At 39.6% G+C, this 22,585-nt stretch overlaps 4 protein-coding genes across 5 annotated transcripts; 2 read left to right on the top strand and 2 right to left on the bottom strand.

Annotated features, from left to right (window-relative positions):
- Positions 1–90: 90 nt before the first annotated feature.
- Positions 91–9,264, top strand: LOC118410027 (glucokinase regulatory protein-like). Of its 2 annotated transcripts, none has more exons than XM_035811485.1 (21): positions 91–425; positions 1,184–1,338; positions 1,766–1,827; positions 2,219–2,287; positions 2,798–2,866; positions 3,087–3,160; positions 3,277–3,343; positions 3,670–3,723; positions 4,267–4,361; positions 4,601–4,641; positions 4,909–4,973; positions 5,249–5,376; positions 5,721–5,810; positions 6,038–6,135; positions 6,250–6,423; positions 6,721–6,818; positions 7,132–7,235; positions 7,418–7,525; positions 7,865–7,904; positions 8,031–8,162; positions 8,266–9,264. In XM_035811485.1, the coding sequence occupies exons 2-21, from the start codon at positions 1,254–1,256 to the stop codon at positions 8,380–8,382; spliced, it is 1,770 nt and encodes a 589-aa protein (XP_035667378.1). In that variant the 5' UTR covers positions 91–425; positions 1,184–1,253; the 3' UTR covers positions 8,383–9,264. The 2 variants fall into 2 exon arrangements, with proteins under 2 accessions (XP_035667378.1, XP_035667380.1); XM_035811487.1 differs by lacking the exon at positions 91–425 and adding an exon at positions 676–879.
- Positions 9,000–16,095, bottom strand: LOC118410032 (N-acetylgalactosamine kinase-like). The gene is made up of 11 exons (XM_035811494.1): positions 15,865–16,095; positions 15,005–15,093; positions 14,281–14,404; positions 14,022–14,140; positions 12,679–12,797; positions 12,137–12,235; positions 11,733–11,885; positions 11,217–11,357; positions 10,894–10,963; positions 10,383–10,584; positions 9,000–9,826 (listed from the first exon to the last, which is right to left on the bottom strand). The coding sequence occupies exons 1-11, from the start codon at positions 15,909–15,911 to the stop codon at positions 9,622–9,624; spliced, it is 1,368 nt and encodes a 455-aa protein (XP_035667387.1). The 5' UTR covers positions 15,912–16,095; the 3' UTR covers positions 9,000–9,621.
- Positions 16,096–16,143: 48 nt separating this feature from the next.
- Positions 16,144–21,352, top strand: LOC118410028 (armadillo repeat-containing protein 6-like). The gene is made up of 7 exons (XM_035811488.1): positions 16,144–16,244; positions 17,369–17,524; positions 17,931–18,546; positions 18,893–19,038; positions 19,379–19,498; positions 19,751–19,900; positions 20,377–21,352. The coding sequence occupies exons 2-7, from the start codon at positions 17,369–17,371 to the stop codon at positions 20,587–20,589; spliced, it is 1,401 nt and encodes a 466-aa protein (XP_035667381.1). The 5' UTR covers positions 16,144–16,244; the 3' UTR covers positions 20,590–21,352.
- LOC118410035 lies at positions 21,289–22,579 on the bottom strand. Its single transcript, XM_035811496.1, has 2 exons — positions 22,472–22,579; positions 21,289–21,901 (listed from the first exon to the last, which is right to left on the bottom strand). Exons 1-2 carry the CDS (start codon positions 22,575–22,577, stop codon positions 21,615–21,617), a joined length of 393 nt encoding a protein of 130 aa, XP_035667389.1. The 5' UTR covers positions 22,578–22,579; the 3' UTR covers positions 21,289–21,614.
- Between the last annotated feature and the right edge of the window lie 6 nt (positions 22,580–22,585).

Raw genomic sequence — 22,585 nt, forward strand, 5'->3', positions numbered from 1 at the left:
TGTAAATTTCTTCTAAGTTAAGCAATTCGATTCATATCATAGCTTTATTATTTGAATCAATGTTGTAGATAACACACAAATGCTGTTATTTTTTGAGGTCACGTAAAGGTCAGAGAAGCCTCCGCCATTGGCGCGAGCACTGCGGCTCCATGTGTTGTTGTGTACTTGCTGCAGCGTCACCTTGCGAAGTTAGTAGAAAAGACAAGCATCCGTAGTCAGACTTCCGGGATTATTTGCCAACCAGTCCCTCATGATTTATGAAGAAAAGTCTAGCCCGTAATCAAAATGCACTAATGTACCAGTGTCATCAGGGAAAATGTAGCTGGCTGTCCTCAGCTGGATGATATTTCAAAAGATTTTGAACAGTGCAAGCTGAAGTTAATTCCGATTAGTATTATGATGATCTCACCATCATGATTATGTGGGTAAGTTCTATTTCCGTGTATCTGAATATGGATTATCATTTTACAGATGATACACCATATAATGATGTGTGATGCTCGAATTTTCTTTAAATTTGTAACACTTCAATGTAATTCCAGAAGACCTGAGACTTGCTTGAGTCTTGCTTGGAAGCAAGAAGGAAGAGGGGAGGGAATTTCATCAGACATTCATTTTTTTAATCAAGCAATCTCCTTGGATTGAGCTTGATAGATACCATGGCCTGGATAATGGTAGTGCCCAACCACATGTAAAGAAGCATGTGAAACTCAATATGTAGCATGCTTAAACCATGACCTCAGCTGCCTCACTGTTGGACTTTGGACTGTGTAAACTTCTCACCCTCTCAATGAATTACCTATGAAAGGGTTAAAGGTCGTTTTTGCCAGTTACGGAGAATTCATTGTTTTGACCAACTGCCAACCTCAGTATCAAAAGGTAGACTGCATCTTTCTTCCTGATAACATTTACTCTATATCAGATTTGCTTTTTTTAAACAACATTATCCTTATTTACTGTTCAAGCAAATATATTTCCAAACAATACCAGCCAATTGTAAAATTCCTGGGATATGATCGCCATGGTTATTTTTAGTCAGAACAGGGATCAGTAACCTGTTCCCCTATGAGGATCAGAAATATAGTCATCAATAATCCCTCAGCTCAGAGATGGTTACAAGGCTACTTTTGTTATATATCTTTTGTAAACCTTGAAACACGTCGTTTCTTCCCTTTATCGTAAGCCCTTGGCAACGTTGGAATCCCAGTTTGTGACGACTCTCACGGTGCTGGACTCAGGCTGTCGGGTCCACCATGATGACGGCAACCGCTTCGACTTTGCCCTTCACTGAAAGGTCCAATCCACTCACACAGAACATTGATGTGGCTGACTGCAAAGGTCAGTTATTAAACTCAGACCAAGGAGGTTGATAAACCTCCATCCTCAGACAATTTATTACCAGAATATTTATGTCCACTAGAGGCTGCAACCGTGACTGTCAAGATAAAACATTTGACAAGCTTCTCAACAAATTTTGTAAAAAAGTTTCCTATGTTTTGTGTGTTTTAAATTTTAAAGTCTTAAAATTTTTTCCAGGGCTCCACTGTAAAGCAGTGTGGTTATACTGAGTTGGGCTACCCAGGTTAAAGAAAACAGAATTTAAAAAAAAATTTTTAATGTCAAGGGTCTCACATCCAATTTTGATTGCTCAATGGTAAGCTCAGTGATCTCCATCGAAAGGAGTTATTGATGTTGTTTTAGTAGAATATAACCATGATGATTAATGTGTATTAATCAACAGTTAACACATGGATTAATTTTGCAGGTATTGTGGACATGCTCCACAGCTGTGATGAAGAGATGTTGGCAGGATCATTTCAGTTCCCGGTAAGATTGATAATGAACTGTTGATGTTCTATCCAACCTTATTAGAATTTTTGGATTAGATCACCATCCAATGTAATACAGCAAAATGCATTATGGTTAATATGTCAAAGTTGAAGACTACTGAGACATTGATAAAACTTGCTTGGACAAGAAAAGCATATAGTGGTCATAAGACACGAACTGAGGGGCCCTCACCTTTGACATATTACCTACAGTGTATCTCTATGTACATGTGCAATTTGAATCATGAACTTGCTTATAGCTAGCCTGGTATCCAGCCGCAATTGCGAAGAGGAGAGAAGAGACTTGGGAGCAATATTACAGTTGGATGCCAGGCTAGCTTATTGCACTGTCCTGTTGGCTTATCTGGTTTTATCAATATGCCCCACAGGGTCTGCAGGATGAGTCAACAGTGAGAACTATCTTGGGTGCTGTAGATCACATTGCTGACATCATGCAGGTAATGCACACATTTGTTTTTGTACTTTCAAAATTTCAATTCAAGAGTTGTGGACCCTGGCATGGGCATGTAGATGAATATACATTGTACCAGAAACTCTGGATTGGAAAACTTAAGACATTATGGATGGATTGTCATAACATTTGGTATGTGATTTATCAAAAGAACCTTTTTAGCTTTTCGACTTCCTAATGGTCGCTGGTACTTCAACAGAATATTATTATCCAATCTTTACCTTTATACATCAGTCTTTACTCTGTTCCTTCCTCTTCTCACTTCCAGACAAATACTGGCAAGGTTTATGACCTCACCCAGTAGTCACTATGGTTACTGGTGAAGTAACAGGCACATTGTAGTAGCATTATGTAGCGAGTGGCAGGAGAGAGTAGGAAGGGCTTAAATTGTCATCATGTATATGAATCTGTTTTTGGTAAGAATTAATAAAATTATAATCAATTAGGCTAGACCATGTGACGGTAAACATTATGTATTTGCTTTCTGTACCTACAGGAGCCAGAGGACCATTTGGTTGTGATGTCAGGATGTGGGACGTCAGGACGGATGGCATTCCTTGCTGCTGTGTGTCAAACTTTTTGTATTCATATAGAATATTTCATGTGTCTAGAAATCTTTTTTTTCCATTTGTAAGAACAATGCCCATCGCTTGTGTCATAACCATGGACCATAATGGCATGAGTTACTGGCCCCAGAACAAGTATCCTACTGCTAGGTACCATGGTAATCACTTGTGATTACTGTACTCATATTGTACTGATCATTTCTATTGTCATGTATACAGACAACATGCAACAGGTTGCTGGTAGAGAATGGGAAACAAGCTTGCTGTGCATACCTCATAGCTGGTGGGGACAGGTGCGTACGAATTTTTGCGCAGAAACTAGAATTTTGTAGAGACTTTGCATCAAGAATCTAAAGATAGCTGTTTGTATTGTTTGTGGATAGTTTGCTGTACACTTAATTCTTTTCAGAGCTCTGTTGACATCTCAGGAGGCACCGGAAGATGACCCCTTGCTGGGAGCTAGTGAACTGCAGCAGGTAATGCATGATAGGTGTCACTTCTACTTGAAGTCACCTACAGCAGTTGTCATACTTGTTGAACATTTTTTTTACTGTTTTTTGTAATTATGCTGGAAGATCATGATTGTAAAACATAAGCCTTTATTGAACCTTGATATCTGGAAAGAAGCAGTAGCAAGTTCTTAGAATCTTGTATAAATATGTTGTATAGATATATCATGTGAATTGCCTCTGTTTTAAAGAGTACAAAAAGCATGTATTGTAAGGTTTTGCATAATTTGTCTTTGTTATTGCATGATGTATAAAATGAGATTGTGCCATATGATGTCATATCTATTTCTCAGGCTGCTGCTGGAAAGAAGAAAGTGATTTATATTGGGATTACCTGTGGACTTTCGGTAAGGGCCTAATCTTCAGAACACTGTAAATATCGGTCCTCTCCTTGGTGCTTACTTACGTGTAGGCTGTATAACACTATAAGGAATGGTTCTCTCCTCGGTACTGAATGTTTAGTCTGTAGAACAATATAAAGAATGGTTCTCCCCTTGGTACTGAATGTGTAGTCTGCAGAACAATATAAAGAATGGTTCTCCCCTTGGTGCTGAATGTGTAGTCTGTAGAACAATATAAAGAATGGTCCTCTCCTTGGTTCTGAATGTGTAGTCTGTAGAACAATATAAAGAATGGTTCTCTCCTTGGTGCTGAATGTGCAGTCTGTAGAACAATATAAAGAATGGTTCTCTTCTTGGGTCTGAATGTGTAGTCTGTAGAGCACTTAAGACTTATTCTCTCCTTGGTACTGGATGAGAGTCTTTAGATCTCTAAGGAGAAATGTACAAACCTGTTGATGTTGTTGTATGTTTCTTTTGAATAAGAGAAACAACAAATGATTGGTGTGGCCTAAAGTATGTAAACTATTTGCACCTGTCTACACCTGCCAGGCTCCGTATGTGGCAGGACAGCTGGACCACTGCTTGCAGCACCTGGAGACATTCACACCTCTGCTCATGGGCTTCAACCCTGTACAGCTGGCCAGGTGACTGATGGGCAGACACTGAGTTTGTAGTCAACAGTCAATGAAATAATAAGATAACTGAAAGAAATAATGAGCCAAAATACAATAGAACAAAGAAAATATTTCAAACATCATAGAGTTGCCCAACTTCTTTGAATCTTATCAGAGCATTCTTTGTTGAAATCTGGTTTAAGGTTAATATTGGCTAATGTTACTTGTCCTACAGTGTGATAACCCACATTGCCTTTCTTTGCTTGAAGGAATCATAGCATAGAGAAATGGGACAAGACTGTTAAGGATGGTAAGTACCAATCATAAATGATACACCTAAGGCATCAGTTACTGTATGGGACAATTTGATATTTTGTCTTTTACTTGAGGTATGCAAAGGTAAACAAAGTCAATGTTATGTTAGCTAAAAATGGTGTTGCAAACTCCAAGCTTTATTGAATGTCTTCTGATTTCAAGTACATATGTGGTACTAATAACTGTTAGAAAAAGACAAGACAAATTATGTTTGGGCAATGAAGGAAGAATTATGAGTAGAGAATACTCAACTGTTTTTCAGTTGTGGAGGAAATGAAGCATGCAGCAAAAGACAACAAGGCCTTCATCCTCAACCCAGTTGTTGGGGTGGGTAATTTTCATAATCACAAGTATTATGTATATAGACAGTAGATGTAGAGTGTGCAACATAGTCCACAGTATGGTAAAATGTTACTCTGACTTCTCCATGACTATACTTAAGTTGAAATCACTTTTAAACTAGATTTGATTTGTCATATCCAACACAAGCATCAGTACTAGTCTTTTTCAAGAAGAAGAGGCAATTCTTCACTTCTGGGAAACTTGCCTGATTAAGTTAAGATCTTCTACAAGAAAATTCATTTGTACTTCAAATGTTTCAGCCTGAACCAATCACCGGTTCGACCCGCATGAAGGGCGGCAGTGCTACAAAGATCCTCCTGGACACCATACTGCTGCTTGCTGCCCAGAAGGCTGTAGACCAATGTGCTATCAATGAACACACAGTGAGGTATGGTTGTCTCATGCTTATTTTTTCATAAGTTGCCAGTTGTGTTATTTCTATTTGTATTACATTTTTGATTACCATGCTTACATATAACTGATTTTTAACTTAACGTATGACATGATGTGCAGTCTAGAAAAGCAACATTTACTAGGATTATTGTATGCCATATGCAGTGTGATAATATGGCTTTACGATGCACCAGTCATTTAAATATAAAGCCAATTTCTTTCTCAGTATCACATGATCTTACCCCAAATAGTCTTGCTTTGCTAAGATGGTGCAGCTTTTGTTGTGAGGCTATGTATGTTGTCTACCATACTAAGAAGAGAAATTAACTTTCTTTGCAGGGCATTTCTGGGAGCTTACAGCCAGTGTGTAGAAAGTGTGTACTCTAAAGCAGCTGACATATCCTGCCTGGTCAGTAATGCAGGTAAAAGGTAAGGATCCTTCAGCTTCACTCTTTCAGGACTTGAACAAATCTTGTTCAAACAAGAGCTGAAGAAACATTAGACAGAGTACAAGGAAACAGTTTTGATAAGCTACTACAGTGATATCATGATATGAAATGCTTTGTAACCCACTTTTTATGGTGCATTGTTTCCTATTTAATCAACATTAGAATAACGCTTGATTTTCTACTACATCTGCTTTCTTTACAACGTAGCTTGCAAGCAAGTGGGCACATCTACTACTTCGGGGCTGGAACAGCAGGCATTATGGGATGTATTGATGCATCAGAGTGTGTGCCAACATATGGATCAGGTAACAACACATGATTATTACCTCTGTCAAAATAGAGGAATCGTAATTGATTCAACAGGTTCAATTGGCGTGACCTTTTAACCATCACATTTCCTGTTTGAACCCAATGATCAGACCCAGAAGATGTGCGAGGTTTCCTACGGGGTGGTTACGACACGCTCAACAATGCAGATGGCTGCCTGGACAACCTGGGTCCCCTGTACAGGCTGTCATGGAAGAACTTCTGTGATGACAAGCTGGGACACTTTAAATCATCTGATTCTGCCATCTTCCTTCTGTCCTCCCCTGGTCAGTACTGTTCATTGTCCTATGTTCTAGTTTACTTGTTGATAACAGGTCTATAACACAGGAAAAAGAACAATTTGTATCTTTAGTTTAACTCCTTTCTTCGGTGGTTAAGTGAAAAACCCCAAAGTTTTTTCAATGGATTTTGCAATTGAATTTTGGAGTATAGGTATCAGGCGTTCCATTGACAAATTTGTGGGGGAGTTGGCAAGGTCCTGAGTACATTTACTGCAAAATGATATCCTGTCAATACTGCATGTTTGCCTAATTAGGAAGTCAACCATCAATGTTTGTCAACAGATGAGCTTGGACACTGTTCTGAGTTGGCAGAAAAGCTGAAAAAGACTGGTGGTGATGTCATGGGAGTTTTGTATAACTTTCAACCAATGGATGCCAAGGTAATATTGTCTTGTCCCCTCAAGCCCACCAAAATTTCTCAAAGCATGTAAAGGAATGGTTCTCTTCGAAACAAGTTATACCTGTCTTGATGTGGACTTTCTAGTATAGGAATCAACGAGAAATTGAAGATACAATGCCTCTGTGAAATATTGTTTTATGAATTTCTTAATGCCCTTGGCATCACAGAGGTTAGTGGGTCATTTACATCAATGAAGGTTAGGCATCCAGGTAATAAGATATGCCAAAAAGCGGTCGGATTAGATTGCTTTGACAATATCTATAATGTAATGTTATGTTGCCATCTATTTGCAGACATTGGCATCATTCAGCACAGTGTTTCCTCAGTCACTCCTTCTTCAGATGCCAGAGGTACCAGCTACGGGAGGGTCAACAGCTTTACAAGCAGCAGCGTGCAGGTATGGTCTGTCACATTTATACATGCATGTTTATGATAGCAAAGTGAGGGGCATCATAAAAAATTCAGCTGTTGTAACAGAAATTCATGTAGTAGACCATTCTTAATGATCAGTTATGATTATTGTAAATCTTCTAAAGCAAGTCTTGACCACTGTTGTCTTGCCTGCCACTTCATGCGTAGGCGCCTGGGTGAGTTTGCCCTGAAGCTAGTCTGTAACTCTGTCTCCACGGGGGCTCACATCATGGTGGGAAAAGTCTTCCAGAACCTCATGATTGATGTTCAAATCAGGTATGACTTCAAAATTACCTTTATTCTTCTCCCTCCTTGCAGAGCCATAGCTGGTACAAATTTGGTGCCTAGCGGCTACCTGAGCAGATAGTTAAAAGTAAATTTACATCACATTACAAACATGATTTTTTTTTTACAAATAAGTGACTACATGTATTGATCACTTGGTTGAAGTTTTTGTTCTTTCTTCAATCTAATTTGAAGTATCTATGTGTATGTGAAGGACAGATGTAAAGGAATTAGGAGTCTATTATTTTTTCCAGAGTCATTGTGTGACTGACAGCCATAGGGAGTTCCAGTTTCTATAGATCTAACCTGAGTGTGTTGTTCCTTTTACAGGAACAACAAACTGTTCTACCGTGCCATCAGAATTGTTCAGGTAAGTACTTTCAGAAGTCTAATAGTACATTAGTTATGTTTTAAATAAAGCTTCATCTATAGTGGGCTATTACTACCAGTGAGAATGTTCACCCTTTGATAATGATGCTTTGCTTGCCTCCATCAGCATTTGAGTGACTGCAGCCATGAGGCTGCTACCAGGGCTGTCCTGTCAGCATTGTATGATACAGACGATGTCACACCACTGGCAGACATCAATGTGTCGCAGCACGTGGAAAGAGGAACGAAACAGGAAAAGGTAAGATTGTGTAATTGTGAACTAGTCTAGATACATTACAATCTGTGTTTATATCGTGCACTGCTGAATGTTCTTCTCTTACACCTCCCCTTCTGGTTGCCAGGTTGTCCCTGTTGCCCTCCTGTGTGCAGCTCTACAGCTGAGTCCCAGTCAGGCCCGGCAGCAGCTGATGGTGACGCCCATCATCAGACATGCCATCTCAGCCGGCATCACCAAATAACTGTCTCTTCTGAAAACTCTGCTTTTACTTAAGATTCAGCATTCCAGTAAACAGATATTTTAGACTCTGTATATGCCACCAAATAGTAACTTTGTCTATATCAGGCTGAATCATTTTAACCAAAGATCCAGGGATAGTTTTACTTATTGAATATGATGAAATTATGTTTAGCAGGTAATTGATAACTATATTGATTAATCAATTTAGATTAATCAGTTATCAACAGGGGTAATTCCCTCTAAAATATGTGGAAATGTAACTTACAGAAATCTACTATTTTGTGTAATCTGCAATGATACTAGTGTCTTGTTATAACATTTTTAATAACATGCGTACCTCAATCACGTTTAAGGTTTTAATTCTTCTCAATTATACATGTATCACAAATGCTTAGAGTAAGAACAGTGAACCAACTTAAAGGATGATATCAGGAATTTTTATATCTGACAACTTTCAGTTTTTAGTAGTTATCATGAAAGAGATTAGATGTACCAATTGACAGTTGATATGTGCCATTAGTAATCTTACTGATGTACTTAGGCTTAGTGTCTCATCTACAGTGTATAGAAAATGGTATTTGACACAATACATCAACAATACACAAGGATAGTAAGATACATGTTTGTACCACAATCTTTATTATTACAACTATTGTTATGATATCAAAATATGTAATATTTGCAACCTGTAACAGTAAGTTCAGTAAGGCACGGATTAAAAGCTGCTTTATTCCATTTAAGGTGCATAGAGTTATCTACATCAGGGAGAATGTTAAATCACCCTCTGTCTTGAGGGGAAAAACGTAATACACATGTTCTGGATTCCTGATGATTTTCTATCATAATTGTTAATGCAATACAACATGACTGGTATGTTGAGTGACAACAATTGTATCTTTTACATGTATTTTGACTGATTCATCATAACTACTGATGTTTTATTTTTAAGATCACAATTTTCAGGGCTGTGGATTAACAAGCAATGATATGACTGAAGCAAAGCTTTATCCTATCTTTTAATATCAAGTCTCTCCTATTCTTATCATATATACATGGACTATTGACTGAGCCTCAAAACGACGTCTTAGTTGGCAATTAATATATGACTAGTTATATCAGAAACATTTTTACGTATCTAATTAAGATTGCTTTATAGAGCCAATGGGTGCAAAATAGCCTGCTAGTGTTTCAAAGATATTTTTGCCCAATTTATTCTACAAACAGTTAATGATATACATTTTTACAATGTGAAGAAAGTTGCCCCATCACCAGGCTGAGTTGCAAAGAGACTTTCTGCCACTCTCTTGCTCCTGGTGGGACTGTTGTCATAGAACCCAGATTGGACCGCTTTGAGGAAGTCCTGCAGTTTGTTGGCTGGTACCAGGGACACAGCACAACCCCCAAACCCTGCACCAGTCAGGCGTGACCCCAGAGCCCCTGCATCACTGAAAAAGAAACACATTCTAATTACAGTACATGCAAAGTACATGGCAGTCTTTAGTGGAGAGTTTGTATCTTATGTTCTAGACATGCAATGGTAATAATTTCAGGTGCTAGACAGATTTAGGGTTCAGGAACACATGGCATAGGTTAAGCCCCCAAGAAGCTGATTTTGTTGGAGGCTTTGAAACAGGGTGACTCAAGACTAGGATGATTCATGAGTACTCTGCAAACTACACATTCAGCACCAAGGAGAGAACCATTCTATAGTGTTCTACAGCCTACACATTCAACACGAAGGAGAAGACCATTCTCTATAGTGTTCTACAGACTACACATTCAGCACCAAGGAGAGAACCATTCTATAGTGTTCTACAGACTACACATTCAGCACCAATGAGAAGACCATATTCTCTATACTGTTCTACAGCCTACATATCCAGCACCAAAGAGAGTACCATTCTATACTGTTCTACAGCCTACATATTCAGCACCAGGGAGAACATCATTCTTTACAGTGTCCTACAGATGGCACATCCAGCACTAAGGAGAGGACCTTACATGCAGAGCTGTGTCAGCTGGTCCAGCTCAGCACAGCTGCAGTTGTACAGGTCTCTGCAGCTGGCATGGCTGGCATTCATCAGCTGCCCCAGCTGTACAATTGCATCATCTGGCTTCTCGTCACACACGGCTTTGAACTTGAAGACCCTGTCAGCTTCACTGTTCACGTGAGCAGCCCTGTCATGGAGCTGGAATGTAGTCACTGCAAGGAAATTTCATTATTCAGGATTTTCCTATTTTTGTGCTACTTAAGCTGTTTTCAAGCCATTTTAAAGTTGTGATAAGAAATATCATTTGCATTAAATGTAATCTTCTGTAAAGTAGCAACTTAACTATTACAAAATTTGTATCTAACCATATGATACTGTAAGCAAATGATGCGCAACATCAGAATATCTTATAAACATATCAAGCTGCAATTGGGAAGAAACTGCTAGAGGTCTCTGAGGCTTCATGAAAATTCCCCCTCCAGACATGTCTATGTTGGTAGAAGGTTTTGACTGAGACTTACAATCTTTGGTGTTCTGGCTGAGACTGGTTTCCTGCAGTTCTTCTACAGTCACTCCCAGTTCCTTGCAGACCTAGAAAACCAAACAGCATGCTGGGATATGTTTGCCATAGTGCAATTTTAGCCTATGAATGTTATGAGAATAACAAACACTGTTAGAGGATCAGAGCTATACTCGTCATCAGTATACTATGATAGCAGTTTAACTGGTAATTGTTTCGAGTCATTGGATATTGGCACTTTATATTGATATAATGTATTGTGTACAAATGACCATCCTTGTCATTAGTGTTACATAGAAGTGTCCACCCTTCTGTCCCACCTACCTCGTCCCTGCTGTAAGGATCCTTATGGAGCAGTTGGTCCACGACCACACCCATCTCCTCCAGGCACACGCCCAGCGCTGCCTGGAGATCTCCCAGCTTCCGCAGCTTCCTCCATTCCAGGCCTTTAGACTTTGCTATGAGCTGCATATCAAAGAAAGGACTTAAACTTAGTTAAAGTCTACCATTGCATGCAGGGTAAGCTACTTGCATTGGCCAGTACTGAGGTATTGCAGTCACAAGACAGCTATATTCTGTGACTATGCCAAAAATGCCCTCAGTTGCCATTGTAAACCTAACATAGGATGGAAGGATGCCTACCAACCAATACGAACAGATTAAACCAGGTCCTCAATGTAAAACATTTTCTGTATGCAACATATAACACTAACGTTACTCACTTACCCTCTTATACATGCATATGTCTGACAATCAGATTTTGTTCCAGTGTGTTCATGTGTTTGAAGAAGCTTATATACAGAACAATGTGATGTATTATTATACGGTTTCCCTGGTTACCTGAGCTGCCAGTCGACACTCCACCACTCTCACATTATAGTGAGCGAAGGCTGCCTTGTTGGCCTCCACACAGGAGTTAGAGATGACAAACACCACCCCGGCAGGCAGGGACACATCTGTGGCCTTCAGTGGGTTAAACTCTATAAGCTTGGCCTGCAATGAAATTGTATGAATAGTGAGTTAATGGCACCTATAACTCATGATATCTAATCACAATCTGATTACTATGAGCACTTCAAAAATTTCAGTAAGATCAGGATCAGTAAGAATATCCGCTTGAAATAAACACAATTCCAATTCAAGCAGAAAACGATATATCACTTTTAAATGTGCCATCCGTCATCACCACAGTGGAAGACAATGAAGTCAAATGCAGGAAAGAGATCACGTGTGCGAGAACTTACAGTGCCAGCTTCAGCCAAGAAGGAGATGGACTGGTCCATTCCTCCCCCCTCTGTACCAATGTAACGTTCACACCAAGTACAAACCTCAGCCAGCTCTTTCTGTCAGGAAAGAAATACAAAACCTTTCTGGTTGTCTCATGATTATACTCGGTGTATGTTGTTCAATTAGGTATGTATGGATCAGTGTATGGATTGACGATGGATTTTAAAAATTCAATGAGTTTGCTTAGTGCAAGGCAAAGAAATCACCTCTGGGCAATCAACTAAGTTTATGGGGACATAGCTGAGAATGCTACTTGATGACAGTGAATGGTGGTTTTGATGGCTTGTGGGTTGTATTGGAAGGGAAACAGTTGAGAGAGTTATGTAGTTTTGCTGTTTGTGGAAAGCTGTTGCTGTAGTTGGACTGATATTCAGACAGTGTAATGATGTGAGCTTGAGGAGATCCTAGTGGTATGCTGAAAAGCTCTGAATGATGGAACTAGTGAGAGTACATCAGAACAAATAGCATAATACAAAAGATAATTTCATTGACACCCTACCTTTGAAAGGCTGCAGTTGTTGGCTCTTGCAGTCGTCATCCCTGAACAACACACCAGAGCACTGGAGCTGGACAGGCCTGAGCTCTTAGGCACAGTTCCCTCCAGCATAACATTCAGACCTGTCAACCAAGTACAAAGACTTTTACTAACTACACTGTACTGTAGACAAAATGCTTGCAAGCAAAAGTTAGGCCATACCAATTTTATTGGTTGTTCCCCTGATTTTTGCAAATGGTAGTTGAATTGACAGGGGGGAAAAGTGCTGTTAAAAAAAGTTGTCATTTTGGCAGCACACTTGTTATAAAAAATTTAAATTGTCAACCCCAACCCTGGCCAAGTTAACCAGAGTGTTAGGACAAGTTAACAAGGGTGTTGGGGAGTGTTGACTGGGTCGATGTTTGACTTATTGAATTATGGTTACTTTTTCAAACTGATGACTGTGTTCCAACCCGCGTCACCTGACACACATTTGCGATGATCCTTTAAAAAGATCTGCAAAGTTTGAAAAGCAAAAAAAGTTACATTGGCTGTATTGAAGATAGGATTTAAAAAATTTACAGAGAAAAATCTGAGTTATCTGGGATTTACTGTATTACTGTGTTCCAAACAATGTCACTGTAAAGTCATCTGACAAACTTTGACAATAATCCTTTAAAAAATAGTTGCAAACATAAGATGTATTGTCTTTCCTGCACAAATCAAGTAACTGCTAGTACATGTATCAAATGGATGTTTGGAAAAAAAGCACCATAGGTGGGAATAAAAAATAATAAAAAGTTACCGCTACAGTGTTTCAAATCCAGGACGCTCTATCGCCAAAATGTGCTCCAAATTGCAAAAAAAAACATGACAGGCAACAAATCTCATCCTGGTACTGTGCAGCAGTGGCATTGGTTGCTGAAAATTATCAAATTTTTTAGATATGTACATAAAAAAGCCATTTATTAAAAAAAATACTACATTAGACAATATACAGACAAAATAATTTCCCATTCTTTTGGAGACAGAAAAAAGCATCAATGCTGAATTCTTAAATGACTGAAAAAAGAATTATCATGTTGAGAAAGTATTCTTTTGAATTATCAAACAAGTCTTAAAGATATGCAAAAATAATGACATTGCTGGTTACACATGCATATACATTTCCAAAACAATGATGGAAAAAATATCAAAATATTAAACCCATAATCATTTCCTTAATTTCCTTGATTTGACTTGACTTCCATCATTTCTTTGTATCAGACATGCCAATTCTACCATGAGGACATGATGACCAGTATTTTTGTTGTCATTTGCAACAAAATTTTTTAAAATGACAGATAATAAGGAAAACCCTGTCTCACCAGATGGCTTGTCGATCTTGCAGTGTTCGACCACACCTTTGAAGCCACACAGGAAGTAATGAAACCAGCGCGGCTGGGACTTATCGATGGTGAAGGCATCCACAGTGCTGGTGAACTCACTATATATGGCAACAAGAAGGCAACTTTGGATTGGAGATCTCACAGAATTAATGACTTAAAGTTACCTATGTCACAGAAAGTCTTTATCAAATAAAACATCAACAACAACAAAAATGCATGCTGTGCATGTAGCATGTACCTGAAGCTGGGGTCCACATTGGCTAAGGTAAGCTTCTGGTCATCAGTGGTGGCTGCTGCAATGACAATGTCCTGCTCTATGGCCATGGGAAGTACAGCATACCCACAGTAGTCTATGTGTTCACCTGTCAGAAAAAAAAAATAGCATGACACACCCGATCCCCCTGATCTGGGAAGTTAAGCAATGTGCAGTCCGGACATTGCTTGGATGGGAGACCACTCAACCAAACATTCCACGAATTTATCTTTTGGAAGGGATGTAAAATGGGGGTCCCGTGTTCGAGGAAGTGCACGTAATTCAGCCTCATTACTCACACTTTGGGTATCTACTGGCTGCAAGTAATTATTATTAGTATTATTACTACCTTTTATTCAGTTCTTAAAGCTGGCAACTCAAAGACTACAATTTGGCTATTCTTTCAAAATCTACAAAGTGTTTCTTCACCTGTAATCAACACAAATTCTCATCATATTTTCAGTACTATTTTTCAGCATGTGTATGCAATGTCACTATCAATATTGGATTACTAGTGGAACTGCTTTGATTTTTTACATATAACTGTTACACTACTTAATGTTTGCAGATGGTATACAAACTTTCTAATCCTACACTAGTCTTGTATTCCTTGATGGTATTACTTTGATTCTTTCCATGCCTGAAAGTTCATTCAACAGCATCTACCATACTTCAGACAGGACAACCATCAGCACATAGTGAACCTTACCAATGAGGTTGACCCGTCCTGGTGCTCTTGCAAAGAACTCTGGGTCAGTTCCATATTTCTGTTTAAAAGATTCCCTCAGTTTGGTAAACCTAAAAAAAATATGATGTATTATTGTTAAACTTCAATGTAATTAATACATGGAATTCTACTCTAACGTTAGCTGACTTTTCTAGTGAAAAAAAAGGAATTGATGTCAAGTCCCTGCCAGAATTAAATGTACTTAAAAGTGAGTCTTAAAAGTGAAGTGATCAACTATGAGAATTTTGTGTTTTGTATTTCTCTTCACAATATTGTTTCTGGTGTGTTATCGTAGGTGATTTTTTTAACTGCTCATTTTCTTTATTACTCTCCTGAGAAAAAATATCATACATATATAGCATGTTTTTTTTCCTAATGTTGCTTTGGCTACTTGCAGACCCTGGACACCACTGTGGCTGATGAGCATGAGGACATTGGCCTTTTAATTTATTGATCTGTCTTGAATATTCTGGGAGGTATCAATTAAACATTTCTATTTACACACAGTCTGGTAGTCATAACGTTATACTTTGTACTTTATTTTCAGCTGATCTATGAACTGATCGGGTCACTTTGAAGTCTGTGTGCACGGAAAATATTATGGGTAAATTTTCAATAAAAATACTAACGTTAGCACATTTTAAACTTCCTAACGAATGCATCATTTGTAATGAGCTAACGTTAAAGTTGTTATCAAATTTTACAAGCTCCGTCATAACTCCAAACAGTAATACATATAACGTTGAATCCCTCTGAATCAGCTAACGTTTTATGTCTGTGAAACCACACCCCATTTTGTATCTAGACGTTTCTTACGAAGAACCGTTATACTAAACGTTTACCTGTCAGCTAGGTGACTGGGGACAGGTTTCACTGCTGGTTCTGCCATACTGAATCTCTGCAGCTGCAGCTACAGACACCACCTGTTAATCTAGCACCTAGATACAAGCTCGAGGAGGTGGCAAAAGCAACACGCCCCTTTGTAAGGTGCCCTGCAAAACAAGACAGGTGTACACACAACAGCTGACTGGCACATGACACGGAAGCGTACGTGGCGCGCCAACACGGGTCAACGGCCCGGAAACAGCTGATCATGCAGTAACTTTCACTTCCGTTTGCCTACCGCACCCGATCTATCGCCAACCCCTACGAGGTACACTTCCGGTCTTTGGTGGCGCGGTGATCCGAATTTTGTTAGTTGCCCCGCCAACAAACCACAAAGGTAACGTTTACATTTCTTGAAGATAACCTGGTTGGGAATTATGTAACGTTACCCATTCTTTGCCTTATCATTATCAGTAATCATTAGATATAACCAAGGACGTATAACGCTAACCATAGAAATTATGCACTTGTCACTCAACCTCCTCACTCCGAAGTGGGGAGGGGGGTTGGTAGATGGGAGGGGGCTGGAGGGGAGAAGGGGTAATGGGGAGACTAGGTAACGTTACTTGAGTCCGTATTACTGCGTCATGAAAATGTCCGTGCAAAAGAAGAGGAGTAAACAACCTCCATGTTGAATGTTAATATTGAAACAGCCAGCTGCAGACAATCAACATCACCATATCAGTAAGACTTATCTAAGGCTCTTAAGGTACGGATAGTGAAGCACTTAATCTACATGCATACTGGTAATAGCAACAACCGGACTCTTTAACAAATTTTCATATTGTCTTTAATTGAAGCTCATCTGTGTTCATGGTAGAATCCATATTTACAAAATTTGAGCTTGGTTCTAACACAAGGGAAACATCATAAATTTTTAATCGATCTCGCGACCTTCATCAGATGTCTGAAATCGGACTTGGACAGGAGGAGCGCGGTAATCATCACAGGAACACATTAACGGTTTCCACTCGTCCTGGTGCACTAAAGATAGCTGGTGTGGAAAATTAGATCTAGAATAAATCTATGATGGAAGGCTTGCATGAAGTCACACGAATTTCCCAATTAGGATGCAAGTTTACACTAATGATTGCATAGTGTAAGACAAAACTCTGCCTGGCCTTGTCAACATCAGTTAAATCAATATTATGGTCATGCCCTACATGACTGATGATGATGGTGATGATGATGATAGTGATACACTATGTTCTGCAAATGCCACGTGTACATATGCCCTGGGATGATTGCCTTTGTTAAAATACTTGATTTTGTAACATTCAGTGATATTTTGCAAATCAGTTAATGTTATGTAACATTACATGTAACGTTATAAACACTGTACAATAGATTAGAATAAGAAACTTTGAAATAGATATTACAAAATGAATATTTGTATTTGCCATGCAACAACAAGGAAATAGAACCTCCTAGATCTAACATCCAATTTTGTTCACATGGAAGATGGCTAAACAGATCACCCAGGAGACGTTTGATGCTGTAGTTAAGGAGAACATGGAGGAGTTTGATATGGAGGGGGAAGAGGCAGTCCAGGACGCCGTCCAACAGTTCGAGTCGCAAGGTGTCAACCTGAGCAACATCGTGAAAACACTCAACCTGGTAAAGGCTACACTTCTGTTCTATTCATCCAAAACTGAAATTTTTTCAGCATTCGATTTTTGTCACCATAGGATAGCTATGCCAGTGACCTAGCATAGTTTGAACTAATTCCAAACTTTCTCAGGTCTTCTATGTGATATCTGTAGTTGCAATGTAGATGTAGATGAAAAATCATTTATGTAACTGTTATGTAGCAAGAGAAATTATACAGTTCAGTAAATCATTGCTTGAACTGCCAACCTACAATTTGCATTACTAGTAAAGATTTTAGATTACTAAAGGAAACATGATTGACTTTCAATATGGCAACCTGAAAGAATACAGGCTTGGTACTTTGGAGAAACAGAAAAGAGGCAATTTGAGCTCTGCTTCCCCATGACTGATTGCTTTCTTTCTCCACCATTAGGGGTCAACACCAGGAGAAACGGAGCATGCCGTTTTGCAGGCACTGTCCGATCTGTCCACCTTACTCACATCCGACAGTCCTGACCCAGAAAAACTAACGTCTGCTCTACAGGCATTCCAAGAAGAGTGCACGGTCAGCTTCTCCCACCGCAGCCTGGCTGCCAGCACGGATGGCTACAAGGTCATGTTCTCAGCATGCAACAAGTTCTGCGATGATACCAACATGCTGTGCAGATGTATAGAAACTCTTGCTGCCTTTATCGACGGACAACCTGATCTAATCAATGAGGCGGGCATGCAGTTTCTTATACAAACTCTTACCAAGTTTCCTGAAGATGCTTCGCTCCAGGCAAGCACCTTTAAGGCTATTTACGCCACATGTTTAAAGCATGAGACCAACCGACAGGCATACATAGAGCACGGTCTACTCCCTTGTCTGACGAAGGCTCTCGAAACACACGGTACCCACAAAGATGTGGTGAAATCAGCGTGTGCAGTAATGAGGGTGATGACGTTTGATGACGACATACGCGTTCCATTTGGAAAGGCACACGAACATGCCAAAATGATGGTGATGGAGAATAAGGCATTGGAGACACTCCTGGCTTCTTTAGCAGGTAAGGTGGAACATTGTAATTTTATCTGTGTTCCTTTTTTGTAGGTTCCTTATAATGAGTCTTTTTACAACAATTCCTAAGCACTGTGACCATTGGTATTCATGTCAGTATTTGTCTATTTGTCTGAGAATTGTTGTCATCACATTAAAGGGCTCTTGCAGGATGAACACAATACATTTTGCATCTAAGAAATGTGTATGACTTGCAGTTTCTTAATGTACATAAAACGTTACATGTGTTCTGTTGTTGTAGCTCTTGTTTCTTTTACAACACACCCTTTTTTTGTATCTAGATTATACTTTATAGTCTTCTGATATTTGGTATTGATATTCCTTGATCTTGTCAGCTTGTACAGGGGATACTGGAACCACAGCAGATGTTTGCTTGACGTTGAGCCGACTGGCCGTTAGGAACGAGTTCTGTCAGGCTATTGTCGACCTTGGAGGACTGGACCTGGTGCTGAATGCCATGAGGGAAAATGTTCGACATCAGGTGAGCCTAAACTTGATGGTAAAGCTTTAACATACTCACAGAGAAATAACAACCATGTACACGAGTTTGCACATAGATCATTTTTCACCTACCAGCACAATAATTAACTTTCCTTGTCAATAGAGCAGATAGGCTAACTCCCATGCTGGTGTACCTATTTGTATTTCATGCTTGCTCAAGCATGTATTGCATTTTATCAGCAACATTTCTTTCAATGCCGTCTTTTCTTGAACTGTAAATGTTTGATATTGGTCATTTGAGAAGGTTGAGATTAATTGATGAGTATTCCTGACTACAACAAATTAAACATGCCTGTTGAGTGTTGATGGTTTTGTGTCAGGCTCTGGCTAGTCGGGGCATCAGTCTGCTGAAGGCCATAGCTGGGAACGACGATGTGAAGACCAAAATTGTGCAGGCAGGAGGGATGGAGCTGATCATCACTGCACTCAACATCCACATAGTAAGAATGACACTTACCTTTGATTTAAGTGACAGCAAAATGAAGTTTCCTCTATCATTCACATAAATATTTGGTCTTTTCTGAAATCATGTAGCTAATCTGTCATTTCACTCACTCTACTACAGTATCTTTCACAACAGAACAGTGAAGAAGTATATGTCCAAATGTGAAGAAAGAAGTTCAGTGAAGATTTCCTATGACCCACTTCCTGGTATTATGGGATGCTGAGATTGCACATTTGACCTTCTCCAGGGCGTGGCACAGGTGTGTGAGGAGGGTTGTGCTGCTCTGTGTGCTCTCGCTCTGCGGAACACAGACAATGTCAAGGCCATCATGGCAGCCAACGGAGCTGAGACCGTGGTACAAGCCATGAAGGTTCACATGGACAAGGCCTCCGTTCAGGTGTGTTTAGTACTGTAAATGCATTTTAAGTTTGTGGGGATTTAATTTCGCGGTAGCGGAAAAAAGGACTTTTCACAGTGGTTTTAAGTTCACGGTAGCACCATGCACTGTAATCTCTTACTGCCATGGAAAAATGTTCGTGGTGGTTTTAAATTCGCGGTGAAGCAGCCACCGCAAAAACCCCAAACATTAAACCACCACGAACATTTCTGCATTTACAGTATGTAAATTGTAACACTAGATGGCAATAACTGTGTGAAGAAAGTAGAAAGAAATATCAAATCATATTAGCAAACAAAATTTGTTGGCACCTGTCCTTAAAACCAGCTGGAATACATGTTGTGTGATGAGGCTTGACTGCGTGCTTAAATGATGGCACAGATTTTCAAGATTGAAGCAACAGTCAAAATTTGATTCAAGCAGTTTTGATCTTTGAAAGACCTTGCATTTTTTTAAAATTCCATCACACAATGTAGCAACAAGGGTGCATGGCCATCCGGAACCTGGTGTCCAGGAGCAGGGAGTTTGCCGACCCCATCCTGGAGCTGGGAGCAGAGGCCGTCATCAACGAGGCCAGGCTTCGGCACAAGGATGTGGAGGATGCTGGGAAGGCTGCCATCAGGGACCTTGGGGGACAGGTGGAGCTGAAGGAGCTGTGGAAGGGGGAGGGGAGGGGGATCACACGCTGACGCAGAAGGGAAGAACCACATGGGTGGCTACCCCTTTTGTCAATCCAAATTTTGCATTGGTGTCTGTTTTGCAGTGTCTACGGTGTGTGAGAAAAATATGCCCAAGGTATGGAATGTCCTAAAGTCAATGTCATAAATGTCATATGGGGCCCTTACACCATTTTATTCCTACAGATTATTATTATTAGATAATGAAGGAATGTGTTAAGGAAAAATATGAGCTTCTGTGTATATAACTCTTGGTTTCATTCTCACTAAGTGTTTGAATTTTGTTCGTATGTAAGGTATTTTTTAAACCAGGTTGTTTGAGTATATTATTGTCATTTTGAGCTGACCTTGGGAGAATAGATGTATTCTTGATTTCTTCAGAAATAATTTGGATGAGTTTATAACAAAAGGTCAAATAAAATGGAGCACAGAACACAAACAATAGCAGCAGCAAATTTGATGCTATGTGCATGTTACTATGGTAGTGTTGAGATGCTAAATTTGCACTTACATGACTATGACATGATATATGGTCAAACCTGGAATTTTCTGAGATTTGAATTTGTATTACCTATATGTGGGAACACTCATGCAGTTGTGACAATTGACAAATTCATAGTTATGCATTACTGTAGTTTCAAGTTGCTGGCATGACAGCCAAATACCCTGTTGGAAGGATCATGGAAAACTAGTGCTAAAATGAACCAAAACTTGATTCCTGCCCTTTATTCAGCAACAGCAGTTGTGACAAATAAAAACTTCATTCCAACCACCATTCAAATGTTAGTCTTTCATATCAGATTCTCAAATCCTATTTTAGATACAAGGATTGTAACCTACATAACAGCTTGCAAAATCTTCCTAAAACATGTTAGCATTAGCAGCAGATGGAACTGGCATTGTATGCCCATATGCACAGCAGTTTCTTTATATTTACACAAAAGATGCCCTGCTACCCACACATTTTAAATGCCCAGCAGTCCTGGTATGGGCTGGAGGCATTTCATATTTTTCTCCTTTATATAAAATAAAGACCACTATAATGACTTCTGTACATGCCCATCCCTTTGTTTTGTCATACGTCTCCTGTATTGTTCCTCCATTTCTAAGAGTTCCCTGAGCGTTCTGTTCCTCTTCTTTAGCAAGTCCTCCTCAGTAGAGCTTTGCATGGTGTACCGGCTGTCCTTACATCTCAGTTCTGCTGTTATTTCTGCGAGCTTCTTGTTGGTCCGCTGCTGGTCCAACTCCAGCTGCCGTACTCGCCTGGTCAGGAGCCGGTTCTGTTGCTGCAGACTTGTGACCTCGTCTTTGAGAGCCTCAGCTTCTGGAAATGGAAGGTTAACTTGTGTTTGAAACTTTATCATTTCTTTATGTCAATGTGCCAGGCAGTCACGTTCTGACAGAGGTGGCATGGATGGGATGTTCCCAAAACGATATCACCAAGCTTTACAGGCAAGCAATACGAAGCTTGTTTAGAAAAGGTCCTCAAGCAACTGGATAGGTTTTGTAAATAGCCACACATCTCAAATAGCTTCCACTATCTGTTGTTACTGACAATGAAACTCATGTCAGTGATGAGGGAAGACAAAATAGATATTTCCAAAATAGGTATATCCAGTTGTTTGATCAACTGTATATTGTGTATCTCATTGCCTGGATGTCTAATCTTCATCAACATAGCTAATTTTGTTCAGCACTCATGGACTTATACATGGAAAGTACATTGTATGTGTATAACAAATATTGCTATTCTATTGTTGTTGCTGTTGTAACATGGAAAATTTATTTTGGAATTTCTCTCAACCCAGAGCCAACCTTGGTTGGGGAGTGATCAGGTGTAAAATCATGGTCCTGAATGTGTGACGTGGCTTAAGGTATGAGATAGTGTACTCACGCTCACGCTGGTCAGCCTGGGGGTCTTCCAGTGCCCTGGCCAGGCTGTGGTAACCACTGTCCCACAGGACCTGGCAGAACTGGGGAACTTCGGGAGTCTCGGTCATCAACAGCT

The sequence above is a fragment of the Branchiostoma floridae genome, chromosome 2 (assembly GCF_000003815.2).
Source record: "Branchiostoma floridae strain S238N-H82 chromosome 2, Bfl_VNyyK, whole genome shotgun sequence".
In the NCBI taxonomy this organism is placed as follows: Eukaryota; Metazoa; Chordata; class Leptocardii; order Amphioxiformes; family Branchiostomatidae; genus Branchiostoma; species Branchiostoma floridae.